At 31.3% G+C, this 19,641-nt stretch overlaps 2 protein-coding genes across 3 annotated transcripts in view; one reads left to right on the forward strand and one right to left on the reverse strand.

Annotated features, from left to right (window-relative positions):
* Positions 1-1,297: 1,297 nt before the first annotated feature.
* Pdi (protein disulfide isomerase) lies at positions 1,298-10,362 on the forward strand. Its single transcript, XM_088237254.1, has 7 exons — positions 1,298-1,520; positions 3,645-3,842; positions 4,797-5,068; positions 7,123-7,287; positions 8,094-8,200; positions 8,599-8,886; positions 9,136-10,362. Exons 1-7 carry the CDS (start codon positions 1,367-1,369, stop codon positions 9,440-9,442), a joined length of 1,491 nt encoding a protein of 496 aa, XP_088093380.1. The 5' UTR covers positions 1,298-1,366; the 3' UTR covers positions 9,443-10,362.
* Positions 10,363-18,355: 7,993 nt separating this feature from the next.
* LOC148274344 (TOM1-like protein 2) overlaps positions 18,356-19,641 on the reverse strand; it is a 28,323-nt gene continuing 27,037 nt past the window's right edge. For both annotated transcript variants that reach the window (XM_088237256.1, XM_088237255.1), the window contains one exon: positions 18,356-19,395. In XM_088237256.1, the coding sequence (XP_088093382.1) occupies positions 19,228-19,395 (168 nt within the window). In that variant the 3' untranslated portion in view covers positions 18,356-19,227. The remainder of the gene's footprint in view (positions 19,396-19,641) is intronic.

Consider the following 19,641-nt stretch of genomic DNA (forward strand, 5'->3'; position numbering starts at 1 on the left):
ATTCAGGTCTAGGCGACCCAGAAAAAATGAAATAAAGAGAAGTATTTAATTTTACAATCGACTTTGAAACGCTATTATAATTTAGTAAATATGAAATAAATTAAGTAGTATTTGATTTAGACCGTATCCATGTTGTTGCAGTCTTATTTTATGCGGAATAGATATTTGGTGAGCTGGGAACTTGGGAAAATTTTTAGAGTATGTCATTTTAAAACGAACCAGCAATTTAAGTATCATGAGAAGTTCCGTGTTTTGTTTCTTATGGTCTTTATCCAAGCGAGTAAAGAATACAGTTCTGTCTGTGAAATAGAATCAGAACCCTCGGCTGGTATTCTGAACGCTATCACAGGTGTAGTGAACGCCTTGTTAGCGCGTATTTAGTATTTAAACTCTCGCTAAAAAACGTTTCTCATGCCCAAGATTGGATTCAGAATTGGTATTCCCCTGGTGGTCCCGTGGGCTGCTATTCTGAACGCTTTTATAGCTCTTATTTAGTACGTAAATACCTTTAGAAAACCACCTCTGGGCGAGTGTTTTTGACTCAATATGGCTACTCTCAGGTAAAAATCGTGAAAGAGTGTAGTGGTTGTTTTTTTTTTACTTTTCGTTCGGTTCTATTTTTGGCAGGGTCGAAGTGAAATATTTGTTTCAAAGGTGGTTAAAACAGTTTTTTTTTTAATTAGAATAAAAATAAATATTTGTGTAAATATAATTTACCCAAATATTTCAATTTTGGTGCCCATTTTCAACGAGTTGTAAATAACTCACTATAAGAAAATGAAAATCTAGTTGGGGTAGAGTGGGATTCGAACCTCGGACCTCTCATACCTGAGTCCATCCACAACACTGGCCACTTGACCACAACCCGATTAACACGGCAATATTTCACTGTTACTGGACTGGTACCCTGAAGCATAAAATTTCTCACCTTACCTTTATGTAACACGATCAAGGTACATTGCATTTGGTATTCCAATTTAGTGCCCTATACAACATTAGGTGTGGATGATTTCTTTCAAGCGCATTAGGCATGTATCAATAAAACTGAACTTAAAAATGTGTACTTTTTGTTTTGTTTTATGTGTGCAGGAAAATAATTCACATTTTATTGCATAAAAGAAACATCAAAGTGACGTAAGCGAAATGAAGGACCCTACTTTATTAGAAAAAGGCGATTATTTCTAGCACATCACTAGTTGTAATAAACTTCCACCAATCAGAGCAACACACGATTGACGCTGCCACGTACTTGACGTACAGGCCGGCAACCCATTCATTTTGGCATTTCGCTAATACTGTCTTCTTTCTGTCGCCGGGTTTTGTGGTGAATAGTTAGCTTGGCTTGGTGTATTGGCGGATTTTAAAAATGCAATATTGGTTGTCGATTTGTTTAATGTTAGCCGTATTTAATGCGGCTTACAGCAACGCTGAAATTAAGACTGAAGAAAATGTCTTAGTTTTGACAAAAGAAAACTTCCCTGGTGTAATCGCCGACAATGAATTCGTTTTGGTCGAATTTTGTGAGTATAATACTTTTTAATCGTTTAAAACGTAGATATTTTCGTATAGAAATTGTACATAATCCATCTTTCTCTAATTAGATCCGTATAAAATTAGTAGATTCTGTATTTTAACATTACTTTGTGGTTTGTTTTCATGTAGGAATATGTGACACGTCAACCAGTATCTTTTTTAAACCATGCGTCCGGCAACACGTCGCCGGCGATGTTTTTTTTTTACGATGACCCCCATAATCTTAAAATATTCGCAAATCTATCTTTAATTGCAATATGGTTTTATTCCAATGTGGGTAGACCTTTAATACCGTGACGTGTGCTTTGTGTACTTGTGCAATTGTAATTTTAACAAAGAACAGTACTATTAGTGAACCTTTCCTAAGAAATGCGTCATAGGTTTGTTTATTGAAATGGAATATTACATTATTTTCCATTTTCATCAATGAGCTATTTTTATTTCCGTTTTATTTTTTATTCCATTTATTTCCATCCATAACCCTTAGGATTTTTACAAATCATAAAAAAAATCTGATCCGCTTAGAACAATTCAAAAGGTATAAATAGACTCTGGACAAAATGAAATAAAATGTATTCAACTTATTTTACTTAGAATAACGAGTAACATTAGATCATGGAAATAGCGAGATCTCAGATTTAATGAGGAAACATTAGTTGACATTTTAGTTTGTGGTTTTCTCCATACATTTATTCATTTTGATAACGAGCTTCTTCTCGGACATACTGAACAAAAGTATTGTCAACAGTTAAGCAAAAACTCTTCAATAATTTAAATACATGATTTTCAAAATAAAAACCAAACGGCGAACTAATTTAATACTGATACCGCTGGGCGTTTGGATTGGTTTACGTTTATGGCACTAAGTTGGTGTTTTCGCCAACAGCATTGACAAAGTATCACACATATGGTTGAAATTGAGTGTTAAAAATCCAAGCTTTGTGAACTTAGTAAGCATAGGCTCGGCACGTCATTACAATTTACAACTTCCTTTATAGTTTCCTTGTTTCTGGGGGGGTTTTTTTTTTTTACAATGTTTTTCTTTTTTTATGTTCAATGGTCAATGCACAATGATCATTACTAGTGGATGATGTCAGATTAATTTAAACCTAACCCTCGAATTGTAAACATGAATACTAACAAGCGAGAGTGTTTCAATTTGCGAAAAATGGGCAATTATTTGTAAAATAGAACATGGCGCGAAATATGTCTTAGTGTAAAAAGTTTTCTCTTTTTTTATCCACAGTGTCAACATTGTGAAAAAATACAAATGTTTATTTATCACCATTTGAAATTTAGAAAGTGGTATTTTTGGAAGTATATATTATAATTTTCAATAGTGATAAAATGCAATGGCGATTGGATTTCAAAAACTGTTCTCTGGTATAACGAGTAATGCTTATAAAGAGCAAATTCAGTCGATCCCGTCTTCCTCGTTCGACTGTATGTTATAAAGTTTATATTGTTGCCTGTTTTTTTCTGTTGTGCATTATTACCGTAAATGAGGCCTGCGATCAATTCTTAACAACATAACGGGGACATTAAACATTTTATTTATAACAATTAATAGTATTCCCGGACTGTCATCTTACTGTTTTAAATCCTGTAAAAATATTTTAATATCTCTTAGCAAGTTATAAAAATCTGTGATTTCTATTAATATGGTACATAATGTGGCAATTAGTGACTTGTTGAAAAAGAGTTAGATTTTCACAAAAGCCTTTAAAATAATGGGCAAAAAAATGTGTAAAGGTGGAAATGTGTGACATATGGACTCAAACTAAAGTGGTAATGGATACTAAATATAAAAATAAGAAAAAAGCTAAGGGCTTATAAAATTATAAATTAAATATAATGATCTAATTAACCCCCTAACCTTGTATTTATGTTTTTTTTAAATGGCCGCCAGAAGAGACCATAAGAGTTTCTCAGCTTTATTTTTTAACTACCAAATTCTAAACATAACTAATAATAAGGGAACAATTGTTGTCATTGATTAAAAATTCTGAATCTTAGTTCTGTATTATATATAGGTTGTATTAATCTAGATTTGTCTTGCTAATATAGAAATTAATTCCAAATCGTAATGTCCATGTTTTTATTGTTAACAGACGCTCCGTGGTGCGGACACTGCAAGAGTCTCGCTCCCGAATATGCCAAGGCAGCTACACAACTGGCTGGACAGGAATCTCCCATCAAGTTAGCCAAGGTTGACGCCACACAGGAACAAGACCTCGCTGAACAGTTTGGAGTCAGGGGCTACCCGACTCTCAAATTCTTCAAGAATGGCAGCCCCACTGAATACAACGGTAAGCAAAAACTACACTTTCAGGTGAACAAATTTGCCCATACTATTACCATAGAATAGGCGAAATTCGAACTGTTGACACCATTTTGAATACGTCATTTACTGTCAAATTGTGACAAGTTGTGAGTGTTGATATGCCCTTGTTTTCCCTATTCAATACAACAAATTGATATATTAAATCAAAATAGAGTGTAATTTTATTATTGACTGATAAAAGGATATTAAATTTTCATTTGTCACATTCACTAGGCAATCCTGCATCAAAAAAAATTTTCTGTTTATTTACATGATTTTTGTTAGTATAACGATAATTCAAAATTTACAGAAATATTTTGAATTGTCTAATTTAACTCATTCAAATATTTATCATATTTTTTATCAAGTGCTAGAGTATTTTTTTTAAAGATAGCTGTTATTTGCACAACCAATATGCTGACAAACCTGTTCTGTTGAATGTTTATTTAGTAGACTACTACTTTCAACATTTTATATTTATTTTCTTAAAACACACATCAAATAATAATTGTAATTAAAAAATTAAAGCCTTTTCGGAAACAGGCGTATTAAATATGTATGTATTTGATACTTTTTTCACTGTTTCTAATGAATTTATTAATAGAAATAAAAAATAAATCATTACTAGCTATCTCAGCGAGTCATATATTACTTTATTTCATAAAAATATGGCAATTACAAAAGTTAACATCTTAATGTGTCCTATGCATAAAGCACATAATATTTTTTTAAACTTGATGGCAAGAGAGAACCTCAGATGGAAAAACTCCCTCAAAAACATCGAAAAAATCAATGACCAAAATAATATTGTTCAACATAGAGGTAGTTTGTCACTTAATATTTATTTAAATACATATCTGTGAACATATCATAATAAATTTTAGGAAAAACGCTGAAAATTTAAAACAAAGTGACGCTATTTTTTGCTTGTATTTCTCAGGTGGAAGGCAATCCGACGACATCGTGGCCTGGCTTCTGAAGAAGACCGGTCCCCCCGCGCGGGAGTTAAGCACCGTCCAGGAGGCCAAGGACTTTGTGGAGTCTGTCAACGTGGCCATCATCGGCTTCTTCAAGGATCGCGAATCTGAGAAGGCCAAGGCCTTCCTCAGTGTCGCCTCCTCCATGGATGACCAGGTGTTCGGTATCACCAGCAGCGAGGACGTCTACAAAGAGTTCGAAGCCAAGTGCGGAAGTATTGTCCTCTTTAAGAAGGTAAGCCATCAAATGGTATTCTTCTTATTATCATGATTTAAAAATACCTCTGAAAATAATTTAAATACACCGGGCATCTATAAAAACCTTATGTGTACTACTTGAATATTCTTAAAACTAAAAAGAAAACTGTTAAGTAAAAAGTATTTTAAACACAGTTAAATATACTAAAAATCGTTGAATATGGAAAATTAAAATATTAATGCTTTAAATACCCCAGTGAGGGATCAGCATTATCATTAATGTAAAAAAAGTAATACATAAATTGTAAAAAAACAAATTAAAAAAATAAAAGTTATTATTAAATGCCGCTGTTTGAAGAGGACACTCTAAAACACATGATGACATTCACTTGTTAAGATTGGGATCATTTTCTCTGTACAGGCCTTTTGGATTATTATTGCGGAATCCCCAAGTTTAAGAAAAATCACATTTAATTATAGTGTTCTCACCAGTGATTGAATCTGAAACCTGTGTATGAGGCAAGCTAAAAGCCACTACACTATTTCATTTTATAAGATATTGGAACATTTAAGTCTCGTCACTGTTTCTTGTTTAATTTACCAGTTAATTAATCTTTGCAAAATGATTATCACATGATTGAAAAGTACTCCTTTTTTATATGAATTTTAAACTTTTTTACCAATTAATATTTGAAGGTTGAATCTCAGAAGTAGATATTTTTTGCTGACTAATGTTGTTTTTCCTATTGTATTGTACCTTGGTATATTCAAGTTGTGCGAACTTTAGTTGTATTATAAATTAATTTGAGTATTTCTTTTTAAAACACCCAGCATCACAAAATCATTCTAAATTTGTTTTTGCTAAAGTATTTATTTGACAATAATTCTAATTATTTAAATTTGACATTTACGATACAATCTCTGCATTGGCTTATATAATACCGTGATTTTTATTGTTTTTCATAATGAAACATTGATTTAATCAAATCACCAATCATAGTTTTGTTTCGTGCTTGTAAATTTATTTTCGTGTTTTTTTCTGATTTTTCTGATGATTCTTGTATTTTCTCAAAGTAATAGTAATTTAGCAATTGTTATAGAAATCATGTTACAACTGCATTCAACTGTTCAGCTTACTAAAACTGATACTTATCCAATTTGAATTAAAATCAACATTTTGGGAATTCGATTTGGGAGTAAAACTGTCAGGTTCTTAGAAAAATCGTGTTATAGGCATGGATTGTAAAAAGTAAAACAAATAATCATTAATATTTGCTGTCATGAAGGAGCTCAACTGCAAAATGACAAATGGATCATAAAACGTGTTCATTATAATTTTAATATGAAATGTTTGCCCTATTTGTCAAGGATTCACATGTCATGAAAACTGAATTTTAGCTTTAAAGTTATAGCAGTTTAGGTAGGTCATAGTCGCATCAACCTTCAAAAGTCGTGACTACTGATTCGCTCTATTCACATCCTTAAGTGTTTTAAACATAATGTGTATATTTTTATCTCCCTGGCAACATTTTCTTGTCATTAACTCGCTCCTATCAGTTTGTGATAGTAGTAGTACCCACTAATCATACTTTCTCACCGACTCTAATAATGACTATCTAGTTTGACAACACATATAATTGTTTTAAATTATTAAACGTTTTCTAAATTACGTAATGCGTTATAACTTTAGTAATTACATAATATTCTAAATATTAAGATAATGTACGATTAAACAATAATTGCTTTTGTGTACATGTACTTTAATTATTGTTATTATTATTATTTTAAGAGCAGGCGACTATTTGCCGATATGCTCCTTGCTTATTTATCTGGTACTAAGTAAATAACTTAAATATATACCTACATGGGTCTAATTTGTTTTTTAATGCATTAACAGATGGCTCAGTTACTATCTCTTGAGTTAGACCATTCCACACATCCGCAAATTTATTTATGCATGTTTACATATTTACACCCGTGGGGTATTTACAAAAATAATTTTTAAAAAACATTAAATAAAAGAGGTGTGTAACCGAAAAAAGGATTGAGGGTGAATTATGTAAGTGATTAAAAACTTTCTGTTGTTTCCAGTTCGACGAAGGCAAAGTTGTTTACGAAGGAGAGAGCGTAGAGGCTGATCTGAAGAAATGGGTAACTGCTGAAGCTCTGCCACTTATTGTTGAGTTTACTCACGAAACTGCTTCCAAGATCTTCGGAGGAGAAATCAAGAACCATCTGCTTGTCTTCCTGTCCAAGGTAATATAGTCTTCCTCAAGACCTTGAGCCAATTTGCCATTTAAACCTTATGTTTTCCTTACCTTTGTATTAGTGTGACTTACATACATAATTGCAGTACCATTACAAATGATATTAGTATATTGTCGACGGCAATCCATTACCACGTAACTCAAATTTTGACTACTTTTAGAGGAGAGAGATTAGAACGCTTTTTTGCGTGTTTAGTAAAATTATGAATTTTAAAAAAACATCGACATAAATCTTACTTTACAATTATATGTTGTTTTTCTTTTTACTAGCAATGCTTGAATATGTTTACCACCAAATGGCATAACTGTATGACTTAGACTGTGATATTACATATACGGTGATGGATTGCTGTCGACGATATATATACAATGATTTAGATAAAATTATCCATAAAACTTCTTGGTTTAGTTTCACTTTAATTTAATTTTGACCAATGAGCGTTTTCGCCTAAGAAGGCATCTTCAGGACTGGTAAATTGTTTACAACATTTTGAACTTAAAAAAGAAATATCTACAAAAAAACATCAATACAATGATATATATATACAGAAAAACTCCAATTATCGGGATTAATGAGAGGCAGATTTTCTTGATTTTGAAATAAAACAGTGAATTGGAAACACATTAAAAACTTACTTAAAAATGTCCAGCAAAGTTAATTACACAGTTAAATAAAAATTCTATATTGAATGAATGATTATAAAAACACTAAATTATGTACTTCTCAAATCCTTTCTGAAACATTTACCAGTCTCCTATAGGAAGGGTTTTACTTAATTCATTTTTATTTTGTAGGAAGCTGGAGACTTCAAGCATGTGGACAATGTGAAGGCTTCCGCCAAGAAATTCAGGGGAAAGGTTCTCTTCGTTACCATTGATACTGATGAAGATGATCACCAGAGGTCAGTTTTTAATCATTATATTAATTAACAGAGTGACTATATCTTTTGATAAATTATAGTACTCGTCTTTCACAAACTCTTAACTCAATGTATAGTTGCACAGCACATTTTAAATTTGATAGTAAATAAACAGATATTTTAAACACACCATATGGTTCATTGTAAAATTAATTTAGTTCATTTTAAGCCCATGATTACATGATCATTTACAAGATGCATAAATACCAATTCCTTTTGATTATTATATGAGAAGTCTCTATAAAAATGAGCAATTTAACCTCCTATTTAAAAGGAGTTTTTTTGTCGATACATTCTTAACTGCATTTTTACTTTAATAAATAAAAACCCCGTTTATTATAGTTGCTCGCCTAATCAATGAGTATTTGTTTATTTCCTAGAATTATGGAATTCTTCGGAATGAAGAAGGAGGAAGTTCCCTCCATGCGCCTCATCGGACTGGAAGAAGATATGTCCAAATACAAGCCCGAGAAACCCGACCTTACATCTGCCAATGTGGAGTCCTTCGTATCAGACTTCTTGGCTGGCAAACTGAAGCAGCATCTTCTCAGCCAGGAACTCCCAGAGGACTGGAACAAGACTCCCGTGTGGACCCTGTCTGCCGCCAACTTTGATTCCATTGTCTTTGATGAAACCAAGAATGTCCTCGTTGAATTCTATGCTCCATGGTAAGCCTGTTTACTGCATCCCATTTCCCTTTTTTTTTGTTTGTTTTTAAAAATTTCAAAAGTCAATTTAAAAACACTTATTCTAATTTTAAATGATTTTGGATTTTATTTTTACTGTAGTGTCGTGCCAAAATTGTTCTTTATTGTTTTCTTAGTAAGATTATGATACTCTTGTGTAAAAAAAACTGTACTGAGTCTGTATAATATTTACTATGGTGTATATTCTGACTAATATGTATTTTATTCCAGGTGCGGACACTGCAAGCAGCTGGTCCCCATCTATGACAACCTGGGAGAGAACTACTCCACCAACAAGGATGTCATCATCGCCAAGATCGACTCCACCGCCAACGAGCTGGAGCACACCAAGATCTCTTCCTTCCCGACCATCAAGCTCTACACCAAGGACAACAAGGTGGTGGAGTACAACGGGGAACGCACCCTCGAGGGACTCATCAAGTTTGTAGAGTCCGGCGGAGAATACGGACAGGCCGCTTCGGAAGAAGCGGAGGAGGAAGACGAAGATGACGACACACCTAGAAAAGACGAGCTGTAAGAGATACCAAGAGACTGAGGCGTTTAGGAATACAACCGACACAACACGCTAACTTCATATCTTCCAATTTTCATCTTCTGTCACATGCTGCGTGCGTACACAGTAACATCGGTATTTCTGTTGCAATATAAGCGTCTGATAGAATCTCCTCTGCTCGTACAAAACATAATATTATAGTTAAGTTGTCGGAAGTACGCCCTTACTGGATTGGCATTCTAGACTCGAGACTGGTGATGGCACAATAAAGAGAGAGTTTTGTATGCGTGTTTGTTAGAAAATGTATATTTATTTACATAGTTATATTATCTACGATGCGAATCTGGGATGTGCGTTCTATTCTGGTGCGAGAGAAGGGTAAAGTTTAGTTTTGTCGACTATGTCGGCCTGTTACGGAGTTAGAATGATCACAAAATATCAACCGAGAGCCGGATGCCCGAATACTCGGCAGTTAGGTTGTGCGTTGAAGAGACTTTAATCTTCCCTTAATACCCGTAATGTTATTTCCCCATTATATTCACATTCCAAGTGAGATTCGCTGTGCATTTATATCCCATAACTAATTTATATTTTCTTCTTCAACCAGTCGAGCTTGGAAGTGTTTATTCTACTAGTTCTTCGGAATTATGTATTTTTTATTGCCTTTTTATACAAAAATTTATTTTTTTAAAAACTTTTTTTCGAGTTCGTACTTTAAAAAGTAAATAATTGTTATTTATCTTACTTCTTAGTTTAGATATGAAAGTGAAATGTAAACGAGGCAGGAAACAAACGTATATTTTATTCATCGGAAAAAGTGTTACAAATGTAAATATTTTATTTGTGGTACCTCGAGAGTTACTTCGAGTGAACATTCATTGTCATCACGCAAGTAAATTATATTAAAATAATTTGTAAAATAAAGAAATAAATCTTCCAAAAAATATATAAAATACTTTTTTTTTCCTATAATCTTAACACTAGCAAAATTGATGGATCGGTGAAAACTCTTGTCATTTGAATGAAGGACTAAAATTTGTATTCTGGTTATGTTATACGCTAAACAAGATTTATTTACTCCCCTCCACATAAACCTGATAAAGCTCCCAAACAATACAAAAATGTGTTTATACAAATTTTCTTGTGCAGAAAAATTACAAAAACTAGAAATATATTCAACCCTGTTCTTTCACTCTGTTACTTTAGAGTAAACTGAAACATCAATTTTATACCTTTAATAAAAGATAAAAGACTAAATTAGTCATAGATTTACAAATTCCGTTCTGAATAAATTTTCATAAAATAAAATACTTAATGCAAGATGGGTGTTTTTTTTTGGTGAGCTTACGATTTTCAATCAACCTGCATACTAACTAAATTTAACTTTCGGTGGAGATAAATTACTATGTATTTTCTCAGCACTAGATAAATAATATTTGAATGCCTATAGTTGATAATGAGGAAGTTCAGTGCTACGGGAAATTGGATGTAAAAAATGTTTTCTGACACGCGGTATAAATTAGAATATTTAATGAGGAAATTCAGCCCTACGCTGTGAAAGATATCCAGTTTACTTATCGTACACAGACCAATCAGCAGAACTGATCGAGAATAAGCGGAAGAGAACCTTTGATGTCACATGCGGAGTGATATCAGAAATACAAAACTCATAGCAATGATAATACGATATATAAAAATTTAAAAAAATAATTTTGGCTTAGTTTAATTGATAGTCTAATAAATAATATTTTTTTAAAAAAACACTGAACTTCCTCATTTTATTGTGAAGTTTCTTCAAAATGTATGAAAATATAATAAAAATGACTCATCAAAATGAACTACGTCACAAGTTCTTTCGAATCAGCTACAGTGTTTTGATAGATTTCTGGTTTCCAGGAAGCCTACTCAACAATCAGGACAACTCACCGCCGACAACTAAAGACGCCGCAGACGGAGTAATTACAAAACTTTAAAAAATCATAGCGATGATAATACGGTACATAAAAATATTAACATAAGTACGCAAAATTTTTAAAAAAAACCACTGACTTCTTCTTTACATAATATAGACGTTAAAGTTGCTACGTTCAAGTCGCATGGAAGGAATGCGCTAATGTAATATCGACGCGTTAATCTTTATCAAAACTCAAACCGGGCAGCGTCAAAACACAATACCGCATTCTTTCTGCCTTGAACGTAGACCCGTAAATATATAAAAAGTTTTAATATAAATATTCACTTTTTTCAGAGGTCATTCAATTTTTGGAGTTTAGTGCAGTCCATTTAAATCTTAAACTTGTGCATAACTAACTGTTGAAGGTTTTCATAAAGAAACATTCAAGTGTGCGTACTTGTGCAAGCAAAAAAATTAATAATAAGGAAAATATGTTTACTTGGTTCACCGACAGGCAGTAACACATTAACAAAGCTATTAAACATTTGAATGCACTGTACATATTTATATTACATTTTTGCAAGAACAACAAAAAACATTTAAATAAAACACGAGTCGTTATTTTATACAAATATTTTTTTGGCATATAAGTACAAAGATTACAATATAGAGGCTATATGAAAATAACAAATATTAATTTTAATATGTAAAGTGTGTACAGCGTTAGAAATAATAGTGTAATATAACATACTTCGGTACATAATTAAACCGTGCCTTATATTCAAAAGAAAATTTAATGATAGATCAGTCATTGAGTTATTAAAGAATGGGTAGCTAATAATATGTATGTATAAATCGAATAAATATTTTTGGACATTAAAACGTAGCCCACACAAAGAAACTGGTAAAGGATACTGTGAATACTTTTATTTCAGTTGTACATATTATTTTTTTTCTGCAAATCGAAGACCTTGTTTAAAAAACATCAAATACCACAGTTTTACTATTGTTTTTATGTCATTTAATGAAATAAAATCATAGATATACTTTTAGTGCACTGTATAGAAACTGAAAAATGTGTAAATATTGTATGTATATTTGAACATTAAACAAAGTGTTATTGTGACATTTGCTGTTTTTAAGCTAGGGTTTCCTAGGACAGCGGTGCCCGTATTTTAACGGCCGTAGTGAACGGTGATGCGGTGGATAGCCGTCGTAACGGTGACTAGAGAGTGGTTTCCTAAGAAAACGGTGTTATCAACACCATTTAACACCGTTTCCCTAGAAAACCACTCTCTAGTCGACATTACGACGGCTATCCACCGCATCACCGTTCACTACGGCCGTTAAGATACGGGCACCGCTGTCTTAGGAAACCCTAGCTTTAGACAATCTTTGGACCTTTGTAGTTTTTACTATATACTTAACAAAAATTAGTATGAATAGTTAAAAGAATTTTTTTTAAAACTTGTCTTCATAAATGGCATCAAATAATCTTTATTTCAAAAGTAAAAAATATTTCGTATTTCATACAAACAAAAAATAATGGGCCTTACTTATAAACCCGGTATTAAGTTACGCCTAGGCATAGTGGTAGAAGGATGGGAATATCATTTTTATTCTACCACTATAATAAGGATGGTAGTCCCGTCCCATCCAATAGGTAAAAATGCTAATTAACCTGTCCGGGAGTATGGCCGTACATGGTCGTCCAAACAAAATTTTCATCAATGGAGTATGGGCGTACATGTACGTCCGATTATTTTCAGAAATATTATTTGGGCTTGTAAAACCGATGGTTGACAACCCATGAAATAAAACATCGATAATTTTGATATAAATCATATTTACTGGTATAATTTATTATTTTTATTCAAGAAAATATGTTGCTTATAGCATTGACAATGATATAAAATTATAAAAAGTAAAAAAAAAACATGAAAAAAAACTCACTCCCCAGATACAGTTTTGTCGGCAGAAACTCACTCCCGGACAGGTTAAAGGATTTAATTTCAAATTCATTCAAACAAATTGATGTTTTCACAAAAACACCGTATTTTCAACAGCGAATGAATGTACACCTATGTTTTTTTTTTTTAATATTTGGAAAAAACTTTTGTATGGACTCATAGACAGAATAATAAAATGCAATAATATTGTTATGATAGCATTGAAATAATGAAAAAAATATCTACTAAAATGCCAAAAACTCAAGATTTTAAAATAAAGTAACATAATAAATAAACTCTGAATTAAATAAAATAAATTAAAGTGTTGAATTGGTGTAAACAATGAAGAAATCTTGTATTCTTATATGTACATAAATGCAACACCACTTTCAAATTATTTACATAGTTTTATGTATTCACAAAAGTAAACAGAGATGAAAGGAGTTTTAAAAAATAATGTTAATATTTCGTAAGTGTCAATACAAATTACTATTGTTTGATAGTTTTCATAAAGCATGGGCGGAATCAGCTATTTATTAAAAATACTAATGTCCTGAAAAAAATATTCTTTATCCCAATTTGTTTAGAAAGAAATAAATTCATAAAACATGTTTTCACATGACGGAATTATTTTGTAATAAAAGAGTTTGCATTATACATTAAAAACTTATATAATTTGTGGTGCAATGTTGATTTTGGACTCTTGCTAAGAAAAAACAATACTGTACAAACCTAAAATCGGAATGTATATTATCAATACACAAAACATTTTTCATATTATAAATAAATATATATATACTATTACACAACATATTGATACGGCAAATTAAGAAAATAATGCTTGTAATCTTCACCGATTTTGACAGCTATAAAAGCTTATGGCCACTCCAGTAGCTATATATTATATACTTTTAAAATATTTTAGCATTTTACGTGGCATTGATTTATGCATGCATTTTGGTTTTAATATTATGCTGAGTTTAGATTTTAAATATCCCCACTACAAATTTTGTGTGCTTCAAATTTCTACCAGTTTTATATGATAACAGTCTTAAAATATGGAACTAAGTAAAAAGTAAAGATTTTACATTACAAGTTATAAAGTTAGCTCCTAGTTTAGCAAGTTTCTCTGTTGATATAAAGCCTAAAGGTTTTTTTTGTAACCCATTACAATGTCAGTTTAGGGACTATAAATATTGTAGTTTAAATAAATATTTAATGTCAGGAATCGAACCTGAGATGTCTTGCATGGTAACAAAGAAGCACGTAACTAGATGAAATGTGTTAAGTTGCAAATAATTATGAGTATTTTAATATAAAATATAAACAATCTGCTGGAGGTTTTCATTGAAAACAAGCTTAAATAGTGCTAAAAATTTGAATTCATTTGCATAGGCTAATTTTCAAGTTAAATTATATAAAAAAAAACTTTCTTATTAATTTTCAAGAGTACAACCATTTTACACCTGCGCTAATATTTAACAAACTTTTGTTAGCATTATATTTTCTGCAAATTATGCAATCAGGTAAAGAATGCTACAAAATTTAAACAATGTGTTTACTTACCAAATATAAACCAAATGTAACACTTGAAAGTTTTCTCAAGTGGGGGATAATTAACCGATTCAATGTTAAGTTCAACACAATTAGTATATTTAGCATAGTGATATTAACAGATTTTTAAACTAATAATATAAATATAATGTAATTTAACCACATAGAGCATGGGTCGGCAATCTTTTGTTGTAAGAGGGCCAAATATTTTATATGGGGATTAGTGCGGGCTGTACATTATATACATATCAGCGCTGGAAAGGCTATTTACTTTAAGTGACATCGCAGTTTTAATAACGACAGAACTAATTACATCAAACGACACAAGACTTGAAAAATATTTTCAATAAATAGGCGAATACACATTAAAATATGATTTACCCCGTCTATAGATGATGTTCTGAATTTATTATATATTTTTTTAAAATTTTTAAATGGCTTTCCTGTAAAATTTGCAAAATGTCGCTTAAAGTAAATAGTTCCAGCGTCGATATGTCATTACAATAAACCTACAATTTCATATTAAAAAAAAGCAATAATGACATATTTTTACGACATTTACTATAGTTAATAAAATCAATGAGATTTTTGTGGCTGTATCTTTAGCTTTTTTTATGTTAGCTTGCATTTTAAAATCTGATAATCGAGAACAGTGTTTTGCTTTGTTTCAGTAATTCAGAATTAAAGAAGTTTACTCACAAATAAGTGTACTACAAAACATAGATATCTAAGTTTAGTCTAAAATTTGAAATGGCGTAATCTGCCGGTCTAAAAGTAATTATATTTTAGTTACATAAAACTTTTAAGTATATTTTTTAACAGAAATACCTTTAAAAAATATTGTTTTTATCTAATTTATGGTTTTTAATTATTTTATTATTGTGCGATTAAAAAAAACATTCGTTTTAAAATGGCAAAATCGTATGATTTCCTAATTTTGCATTCGTTTTACCAGACTACAGCCTTAAAAACCGTCTTTAATGAACAATGGCTGTTTTGGGTATACCCTTGGGCATATATGCCACAAAACAGAAATTTGGGTTGCGGTGAGAACCTCTCGGGCCGCACTGAGGCACCTCACGGCCCGCGAGCCGCTGGATGCCGAGCGCTGCCTTAGAGGATTCATTACTAAGCAAATAAATAATTGCAAAAGGTGCTTCACCTTGGGTTATCCATAACTCATCACAAGAGATATTGGGCCTGTCAAATTTAAATGATATTTCATTATAAAATAACACATTTTCTAATTTTAAAATTTTTTATCCATGTTTAACAGAACAAATAGGGTATTAATAATAGATTTGTGTATCCTTTGCAAAAAAAAACTTCATATCTGGCAAAATAGTAGCGGTAAATATTTACAAACAATTGAATTTCAATGTCCAAATTATTTTATAACTTATACTGAAAATTCCAAAATTGAAAATGCAATCCATAAAAAAAAATCAATAGCAAACATTATTTTTATTATAATATATATATATTTTTTGTAATATGTATCTTTACACAAATAAATTAATAAAAATAATAGTTTATAGCTTCGATAAATAAATATAAAAATGTATTGCATGCATTAAAGGTCATACGTAAACACATTGTCAGTAATTTTATATACAGTTTGTAATATTACAACATTCCTAATTAAAAGTATTTTCTTTATAAATGTTTTCTTCATTACTATACTCACATTGATAAGATTAAATATTAATAAACTAAATAACTTTATAACTAAGCCAATATTTACTATACCATAAGGTATAAAGGTAAGGTATAAACTTATACAAATAAATAGTAAACATTTTTTTGGAATAATACTTAAAAACGGGTGAGAATTTTTTTTTAAATAAACAGAAAATAATGAAATAAATTGTCAAATGATTAGGCATTATAAATGTCTTTTTAGGTAGCAACAAGCAGTCAAAAATTGATGGCAAATATTATAAGCATTATTTTAATTTTATGTATAACAATAGGCTCGTTAAATAATGTGAACATTACTCTAGTGTAATTTTGCCTTCGGGTGACTATTTGTGCTTTAAGAATGTTTATATTTTATGCTGAAACCGAAGGTTTGCATTCTGTTATATCAACATATTGGGATTGAAAAATGGCTGTTGTAAGAGATTTACCAATGCTGTTTGATATACTAAACTCAAATTTTCTATTTCAAAAGAATGACCACACAGATTTACGATGCGAATGTTGATGGATGCAGAAAACGAGGAATACCAAGAAAGACATGGCATGACCAAATCTGACAAATACTTAAAGATGGAAACGTCAAAGGTCGGGATAATCGGCTTGCGTGCATGAGAAAATGTACGAATGTAGAAAAGGCGAGGTCTGTATGCAATGCAAAGACAGAGCGGTTTGGCATTCTATCCTCTGCCTACTCCCATGGAGCAAACGGTGTGATAGTTTTTTGTTTAAATTTTCTAACCGAAAATTAGGATATTTGTATGAAATGTTTGATTGCCTTCATCTGTAACATGATACAATTATGTAACCAACAAAAATCAAGATTGACATACATTATATTAGAGATGAAGAAACTGTCATCAGTTAGAATAAGTGATGACTTTACACTCTGTGTAACTGCGACTGAAGTCCTCGTCTACCAATATTTAGACATACTCAAAATATGTTGATTAAACCATCAGATCCAAGAAGCATAAAAAATGAAAAATATTTTCAGGCGTTGCCCAGTAGCTAAAATAATTCAGTCAGATACCAACATAATATTAAAATTCCTAAATTCCATATAAGTCATGGTCAAAATAGCTTTGTCTTCAAAGGTGTAAAAAATTATAATAATCTTACCAATGAACTAAAACCTATTAAAAATAATACATGAATAAATAAATTTAAAGTTAATTTAAAGAAATTTTTTGAACACGTGTAAAACCAACATTAAATTTTAATTAGTATGAATGTATTATTGTTTTATGTTTTTTCTTTATATATCCTATGTTTTTATTTTTCTTTCTCATGTACTCGTATTTAAAATTATATAAACTCTTATAAATAAACAACTAAAACAGTGTAAGTCACACTCCAAGCACAAGAGTTAGTCTCTTTTTTTGGAGAGTTACAGTGAGAACATTTACTAGATGTGTAAAAGTAGATATGTTTAGAATTTTGCAAAAACATGTACTTTTTACGAAATTTATGAAAAAAAAAAAGAAGATGAATCTCACCCACATCGATAAAGGTTTCAGCTCTTTTACTTCGCAAAAGTCAATAGATGGAAGTTAAAACTTAGGCAAAATGCTGCGCAATATGTCAGTAGCCATATGGCAAAAGGTATCTGTATTTTCAGGAGAGCTGAAAAAATACCTTGATTCATTCAACAAACTAATATATTTTAGTTTTGCCTAGTAAATAGTGTATTTACTGAAATATTTATTGAAACTTTTGAAAACTAAAAAACCGGAAAAATTACAGATGGTCCCTTCTGCCATCTGACTACCTAAAGTGATCATAGGCCACATCAACTTCTAAATTTTTACATTCTTTTTTAAAAAATATTCTTCATTTCTATCATAATGTATGTCAATCTTGATAACTTCCTCGAATGGAATCCAGTCCTCCTCAACACATTAAAAATACTGTTCAATTAAAAAAATTTAGTACGGAAAATTTTAGTTAACTTACTTTATCTACAAATATTGATAAATCTCTTACAATTGCAATGTGGGTTCCGAAACTTATCTTTATATGGAAGAATTTTAAAATTATATAATAAATGTATGCCAGTAACTAATGAACAAAACGAATTGCGTATGTGCTAGTGTGTAATACATATGGCAACATAATTTATCAGGTGTCCAAAATTAGCATATTATTATTTTCCACACGGTGCCAGATAAAATAGTAAACAAATACGGCGCGAAAATATTACTAACATATAAATATTGTTTAAATTTAATTTACATTTTGTAATGCGCAACAAGATCTCTATTTCATCAACACCAATCTATATACGAGGGGTTTAAAAGCAAAAACGCCACTGTCCACGATCACTGTTTTTGGGAAGCCCAACAAAGCCAGTAGCGAAAAGACTATTGCTTTTAACCCTCTTATATGTACCTATTGCAATATTAGTGAAATAGGGCAGCCATTTTTTATTGTCAATCAATGACAGTTGATTTTGTGAAATTTAAAACATCCTGTTCTTCTGAATAAGATTAAAATTATATATATATTATGTTGTAGTCAACATTACATTACAGGAGAACTCTGCGGCATTTAAGGTGAATTCAGGTGAACTCTTGCGGCCGTTTTGTTTACACTGCAGGCTATAGACTGATGTTGATTTTATAAGCGAACCATAGACAGATCACATTTAGTAAATGGAACACATAATCCTAGTCACTAATAAGGTATACAGATGGCTTATTGTCTAGAGTAAATCATAGAGCAAACATTCCATCGTCGTCTTTTTTGGGTTGCCGCTGTCGCGTTGATTGTGCGGCATTTGTTGACGGGGTACTTTCTGCCGCCGCGGCTCTCTCAGCAAGGAATTTGTCAAAATCACTGCTGGTAACACTTTCTTGTGGTTCTGCCGCGAATCCAGAAGCCTATAGGAATTAAAATATTGAAATATACACGATGCATATTGATGGGATTATACATAGTATTTCAGAATGAGACGGCGAAAATTCACAGACTTTTTGTATAGTCGTGTATTTGGTTATAATAATATATCGCTCAATTTTTTATTTGAATTATTAGTTTAATTTTGTTTATTCATAAAAAGAAATAGGTACAGTAGGACTCCGTTTATTCGAACCCCAGTAATCCGGATCGCCAAATCATTATCAGGA

This window comes from Micrasema longulum, unplaced genomic scaffold (genome assembly GCF_059751315.1).
Source record: "Micrasema longulum isolate JH-2025_06_02 unplaced genomic scaffold, ASM5975131v1 h1tg001675l, whole genome shotgun sequence".
Taxonomy (NCBI): Eukaryota; Metazoa; Arthropoda; class Insecta; order Trichoptera; family Brachycentridae; genus Micrasema; species Micrasema longulum.